Source organism: Poromitra crassiceps (genome assembly GCF_964638095.1).
Source record: "Poromitra crassiceps genome assembly, chromosome: 8".
NCBI lineage: Eukaryota > Metazoa > Chordata > Actinopteri > Beryciformes > Melamphaidae > Poromitra > Poromitra crassiceps.
The window spans coordinates 43,582,772-43,589,910 of record NC_139629.1 but is presented as its reverse complement, the minus strand read 5'-3'; the positions used below and the strand labels follow the sequence as shown (position 1 = coordinate 43,589,910).

The 7,139-nt window shown below is 47.8% G+C and overlaps 1 protein-coding gene across 1 annotated transcript in view; it reads right to left on the bottom strand.

Annotated features, from left to right (window-relative positions):
* Positions 1-1,275, bottom strand: part of LOC310781509 (forkhead box protein J3-like) — a gene marked incomplete at its 5' end in the record, with an annotated part of 56,268 nt that extends 54,993 nt beyond the window's left edge. The window contains one exon of the mRNA XM_083642153.1: positions 892-1,275. Within this exon, the coding sequence (XP_083498279.1) occupies positions 892-1,275 (384 nt within the window). The remainder of the gene's footprint in view (positions 1-891) is intronic.
* Positions 1,276-7,139: the final 5,864 nt, after the last annotated feature.

Here is a 7,139-nt window from a genome sequence, read left to right as displayed (position 1 = left end):
GGAGGAATGCTCCGTGCCTGTAAGTAGGTTAGGCTTTATGCTCAAACGATGTTGACATTAGTAGCCTAGGTAAAATTAACGGATATAATAATACGTTTCAGAGGACTATAGCTGTCTGTGGCGAGTTGGTCTGATGATATTCCCTCTGGAAACCAGCTCCAGAACTGCAATCTGTCTAGCTAGCCACTTGTGCATTCCCTTACAAAAACTACTAACGTTATAGTAGTCATGTGCATTTATAGCCTATACTATTCCCCCGACGAACGTTATGCAGACTGCAGCTGTTTGATATGCGGGCGTTGTCTTTCAGAACTGCCCCTAATTAGGCTACTTGATGGGAATCATTTATTTTACAAAAAACTGGAAGCAAAAGATAAGAATTAGCCTTGTAGCCTACCTAATAGACTACATGATGGTCTGTGATGCATAAAGTCGATCAGATGAATATTGAAAGCCTTGTTACCATGCATGTGGACAACACTTTCGTGTTGTATCAGTTTGATCCTTAACGAGCGCAGCTTTATCAGCTTGATCCTTAACAACCGCAGCTGCACCTCGTTGGCTGGCATACATCAGCGATGTTTGGTTGTTGAATGAATTCGTTCATCATACAGTAGCCTAGGCTACACTAACCTATGAAAATATTCATTTGGGCGAGGAGCTGAGTGGAAATGCCTCCGCTCGCCTTTCAATCCGGGAGCGGTGGATGTCACTTGAAAGCACACCCCAGGACGGGAATGTGGCGGTGCTGCTTGGCTGTGTGTGAAAGCAATTTCTGTGGCGAGGCTGCCGGTTTTGCGGGCCTTTTGAACTGCAATTTTGCGCGATCTGTGTGTGAAAATGGCTTATGCCTCTGTTACATACTCTGTCGCTCTCTCTCTAACCTCCTACCTTCCAGCCGCTGCCCGCCTCTCGGTAGTAGGGGAAGTTGTCACAGATCCACTGGTAGATCTCACTGAGGGTCATCCTTTTGCGCGGGGAGCCGTTGATGGCGAAGGTGATGAGGCTGGCGTAGCTGTAGGGCGGCTTGCCGTCCCTGTGCTGCGCCGCCTCCTCCTGGTCCAGCGTGGTACCCGGGTCCAGATGGACGGCCTTCTTGCCGGGCCCGGGCGCGTGCTGGTGCACGTGGTGCCCGTGCTGGTGCGCGTGGTGGTGGTGCGCGTGGTGGTGGTGGTGGTGGTGGTATCCTGCGTCTCCCTTCTGGATGGCCGCCCTCATGCTGAGCTGCGGGAGCCAGTCCATGGAGGTCAGGCTGCTCTCCAGTTCGGAGGTCATGTTGGCAGGAGGAGGTGGAGAGGTCAGAGGTGAAGGGTGGGGGAGCTCAGTGACGTGGCGTGATCTCCGGGTCGCTCACTGAACGGGGGCTGCGCAGCGGCGCTGGCTCAAGTCTGGAAGAGCAGGAGGTTTGTTTACTATGCCGATTCATCTCACTTAGCTGGAGCAAACACATGCCAGGTCAAAGCAGGAGAGGAGAGAACACTTGGCGGAAGCACACAGAAGTTAACTTGTATATTATAATATATTCCACAGTACTGTATGGCTGTGTACAGTATATAACTTTACATCATGGAAAGTTTTTACATTTTGGTGTGCAAGTCTTTTTTTTTTGACTTTGCAAAGAAATATGAGAATGACCTGCGATATGCTTTGTGCAAAAGGCAGACTACTCATTCCTCATTAAGATTCCATTAATTTACACAGATGAGAAGCAAAAACAATAACAAGGTATAAATGAAGTGTCTTACTCTTCCCATTCCTTTCCATCGTTCTTTGGGCCGGAGCATCTGGGGAATTCACAGACGTGAGCGGTGGTGGTGGAGTCTTCCCCTCGTGCATCATGTTCACAAGTCCTTCATTTCGCCGCTGCAAAAGGCACAAACACAGAAAGCACCGCACAAGACGGTGAGCTCGCGCTGCCAGACAGCCTTCATTACAGCCTTCATAAGATATTAATATCGCACAACTGCTCGACGAGCCTCGGCATGCGTCCAAGCCGGTTAAAACTCCTCTCTCTCTCTCTCTCTCTCTCTCTCTCTCTCTCTCTCTCTCTCTCTCTCTCTCTCGCTCTCTTTCTCTCCCTGTGTTTTGCCTCTCGCTCTCCCTCTCTTTCCCTCCAAAGTGGAAATGGCAATTGGATCTGCAGAGTGACTAAAAGCTGGGGAATTGTTTTCACAAGTGCCTGCCAAATGGGGGGAACAGCCCGGCAGGAATTCCAACCCTCCTGAGGAGCTGAAAGGCTCTTCCCCCTTCCTATAACCCCCCCCCCCCCCCTCTCTCTCTCTCTCTCTGCCTCTCGACGTGCCTCACTCTCCTGTCAAGTCCATGCCTACCCCCCCCCCCACCTCCTCCACCAGCCCCGCCCCCTGGTCTCAAACCCTGCTCACACCCAGACACACACACACACACACACAAACAATGAAAGCACTCAAGAAGCCTCAACATTTTTTAATTTGCTGGCTATATTTAGAGTGGGGAGTGAATTTATAATGTGTCCTGCGGAAGTAGGTTATAGGAACTTTCGGGGAGTCATTTTTAAATACTTTTAGTCTGAATCAGGAAGAAGTAAAAATGAACAGACAAATCTTTTTGATAATATGTACGACTTATGCCAGTTTTTCTGCACTTCCATCAATGCAGCAGCAGCATCAGCACATCAGCAGATTTATTACAGAGTCCAAATGTCACGGAGCTGTTACTCATCGATGCTTGATGCTTTTTGGAAGAGAAAAACCCGGCGTTCTGGGAAATAAACCCACAAGTCTCGTATCAAAGAGAAGGCGAAGGAGTGGGGCCAACATCGCTGCGAGACCCCTGCCAGCGAAGAGTTAACCACCACAGCTGCACGGACTCCGCCTCCCGAGGAGGATACGGCAAATCTGCATCTAAACCTGCGTCTTTGCATCTCGTACAATAACCTTCATGTGTCCTTCGACAACAAAGGAACTTAATGGGCCCACGCATTTTCCACCGGAGCTCAGTGTATAGAATCTACCTCGCAGACACTTCAATGAGCCTGCCGCCGACTAGGAGGAACACAAAGCCCTCTGTCTCTCTCTCTCTCTCTCTCTCTCTCTCTCTCTCCACCAGTCTCCCTGGAGAGCCCAACACACCAGGAGGAAGAAGAAGAAGGGAGAGACGCACGCACAGCTCCCACAAAAAAACGTTGCTTAATTACAAGTCGAGCGAAAAAAACACACACAATGTTTAGCATCATGCACTCATCAAGCCGGGCGTTGGGGAGTAGGGGAAGCGAAGAGGAGGAACGAAGAGGAGAGCAGGGAGATGCCCGATCATGGAGGCATCTCGCACAACGCCACCCCCCCCCCCCACGTCTCCTCCTCCTCCTCAAGGCCACTGTGGGAGAAGAAGCCAGAGCAGAGCCAGCTCCTCTCTCCCAAAACCCACCAAGCAACTCCTCTCCCAAAACCCACCAAGCAGCTCCTCCCTCTCCCAAATCCCACCAAGCCATCTTAATTAGTGCACTTTTTCTCTCTCTCGCTGAGGGGAAGGTAGCGGTGTTGGTGGTGGTGCTGGTGGTGCTGGTGATGGGGGGTGATGGGGGAGTTGTTGGAGCAGGGGGGGGGGTGGGCGTACCGCGGGGACGCACAACAACAAGCACTCATTTTCCCCTCATTAAAAGGAGGTTCAAGCTGCAAATCAGCCTGCCGCGAGCCGCGACCTGCTGTGCTGCTGTTGTTGTCGGGGAGTTTGGAAGCGTGGGCTGGCTGCATGGCGGCGGCGCCCGTGTAGCATCGCAAACCGCTAGCCTGGCGAGGCGCTGGGATGATGAGTAATATAGAGGTGGAGAGCGGAGAAGGAGGAGGAGGAGGAGGAGGAGGAGGAGGGAGGGAGGAGCATGACTTGGCTTCTGGGGATAGGGGGGGGCCTTGCTGGGCGCGGGTAGACACAACCAATTACCTATAGTCAACTCAGTCAACTGGTCCCACAGTGACTGGGCTCACCTCGGCACTGCACCTCCTGGCACTGTCACCTACAGCTCTTTGTTTCACATCAGCCTCGTGCTATCAGGGGAAACAACAATGATGACTGTGAAGGAGATGTGTGGATTTATTTAGCTTACCGTAAATTCCGGACTATAAGACGCACCGGTATATAAGCCGCAGCAGCAAAATTGACTGTTTTTTACATATATAAGCCGCACCGGACTATAAGCCGCGGGTGTTTTGATGTTTAATTACCATATGTAAGGGTTCGTGCACAGAGAGGAATGTCGGGAAAGAGATGGCTGTTTGGGGAAGCTCCCATTTATTAACATTTCAACAAAACAAGCATATCCCGCTGGGGATCTTTTCTTTTGGCATTGTGAGACGCTTAAAAATCACCATCGGCGGGAGCTTTACTCCAGATGCTGTGCAGCCAAGAACACAAGTGAAATTCGTTCTCTCGTGACCTGTGGTTCTCAACGTGATGGACGATTCACCTTTCTTGTTAACAGTCCTAGTGAGAGGCAGGTCGAACGTCAAAGGCACTTCATCCATATTTATGATCTGCTCCGGTCCGATGGAATATTCCTTGATCTTTCTTTGTGTGAATTCGCCGAAGTTTGTAATTTTCTCCTGGTAGTCGGGAGGGAGTTGCTGACACACAGTCATCCGCGCCCTGACGGACAGTCCCTTTCGTCTCATAAATCTGAAACACCAGGATGGTCCACCTCTAAAATGTTCAATTTTCATTTCGGTGGCGACTGTTTTGGCCTTCAGTCGGATCTGAACGGTGGACACACCTCGGCCGTCTGCTCTCTGTGTCAACACCCTGATGCCAAGGTTACGTGCTGCTGCTCGATTTCCTTCTTTCCTTCTTCTTCTCGCCGCCATCGTCGTAACACAGCCAGTTCTCCATCTTTTGAAGCATGATGTTAGATTATATATAAAATAATCGAAAAAACAAGCAGCAAAGCAATGCACATAAAATGTGCTGATGAAGCTGTGTAACCTGTAAAATCCATCGATTTTGGAGGTCACCGAGTGGCCGTTTGCTTACCATAATTACCATATGTAAGGGGTCACGCACAGAGGGGATTGTCGGGAAAGAGATGGCTGTTTGAGGAAGCTCCCATTTACCGTATTACCGTAACATTTCAACAAAACAACATAACACAACACCACCTTTGTTTATTTTTACAGTGCACACAGTGTCCGCGGTGTGGTGAAAAGAGGGCAAGAGAGGAAATTAAAACAGAAGTGGATTTATAGTTAGAAAGAGTGCTAAAAAAGAGAGATTTTATTTGTATTTTTTTTTTTTTTCTGAAAAAATCCATAGATAAGCCGCACCGTTATATAAGCCGCAGGGCCAAAAAACGGGGAAAAAGCCGCGGCTTATAGTCCGGAATTTACGGTATATCTCTGCTTCAACTTACCCGCTTATCTGTCATCTACGGTGATGTGTAGATGCAAGCTGCATGGCACGCTAATTGGTAGCCACCCACCAAGACATGCTCCGCGGCAAGGCAAGATCTCCAACAAACCAAAAACAGCGTTCCATGCCCCGCCCAAAAAGCCCACAATATTATACACAGTATATACATGGGGGAAGAGGGGGTGAGGGGGGAGTACCTAAAATTCATTCAGTATCACTAAAATACAGAGGATGAAATCTGTAAACGTGGTAGCATTTTTGTCCTAAATTTGACTTAAATTCCCAAAAGTACCGCCATTTTTGTGTGTGTGTGGGATTCATCCTATAATAAGAATGCTCTGAGTGTGATTGAGTGAGTGAGTGAGTGAGTGTGTTCGGCCACAGCTATGCCATTTTACATGCGATCTCGCTGAATCTTTCAGGAAGTGTACATTTTTAATTAGGCAATTAGGGTAGATTATTGGCCGAATTTGCAATGGCTGCCCCGCCTCCAGCAGTAACACGGGGACACACATCACCACAGTCGGGTATTCCCCTAGTCATTTATAAAATGTAGGTGACACCTTTTTTTAATAGTATGCGTTATTATCTCATGTATCTTTAAAGTGATCATCTCTAAGATTTTGGGTTTTGGTCTCTTGGATGACACCTATGGTGATGAGTGGTAATTGAATTGCAGGTGACATTAGTCAGTTTGTTCCGCCATAGTAACCACCTGTAATGCTAGCAGAGCCTGGAAAAAAGTAGCTTGTTATCCTACTTCACACAAGAGTTGTCAGGAACCAACAGTAACCTACAGAGTGAGTCTATTGTGTTAGCTCCGCCCACCCTGTGAACCTACAGTAACCTACAGAGTGAGTCTGTTGTGTTAGCTCTGCCCACCCTGTGAACCTACAGTAACCTACAGAGTGAGTATGTTGTGTTAGCTCCGCCCACCCTGTGAACCTACAGTAACCTACAGAGTGAGTCTATTGTGTTAGCTCCGCCCACCCTGTGAACCTACAGTAACCTACAGAGTGAGTCTATTGTGTTAGCTCCGCCCACTCTGTGTCACCACGGACACCAAGTTCATAAATGCTGCAATACTGAAAATGCAAAGGCTTCCATCACTGGACCATAGGCTCAATCACCATTGTGTTAAGTCACTATCAGATAGAGAGTGACTTAATAGACATTTATTTAGATGAAAATCTTTGAGATTAGCACTTTAATTACAATTGAAATAAAGGATAAGAAGGGGTTTGCACGAGTGCTGCATTGAATACATTACGTGTATGTTAAACACCACACCACAGCAATTAAAACAGGTTTGATCTAAGCTAAATGATAAGAAAATTAATCATCCGTGTTAGTTCCATCTAACAATGACAACAAAATGTAGCTTTTTGCATGTATAAATAAATAATTGCACAGCAGTGCACTGCACGTGACCTCAACACATTAATTTCTCAAAAAAATTGTCATTGACAATTGAGCTCCTCGTTGCAGCAAAGAACTGATTGATTTGCTCGCGGGCTTATGCAGGAACCCAACCAACACGTTACACAATCACAGAACAGAGAACACAGATCAGATTTAACTCTATATCACTGAGTAGCCTACTACAGAACACAGAGCAGATTTAACTCTATATCACTGAGTAGCCTACTACAGAACACAGAGCAGATTTAACTCTATATCACTGAGTAGCCTACTACAGAACACAGAGCAGATTTAACTCTATATCACTGAGTAGCCTACTACAGAACACAGAGCAGATTTAA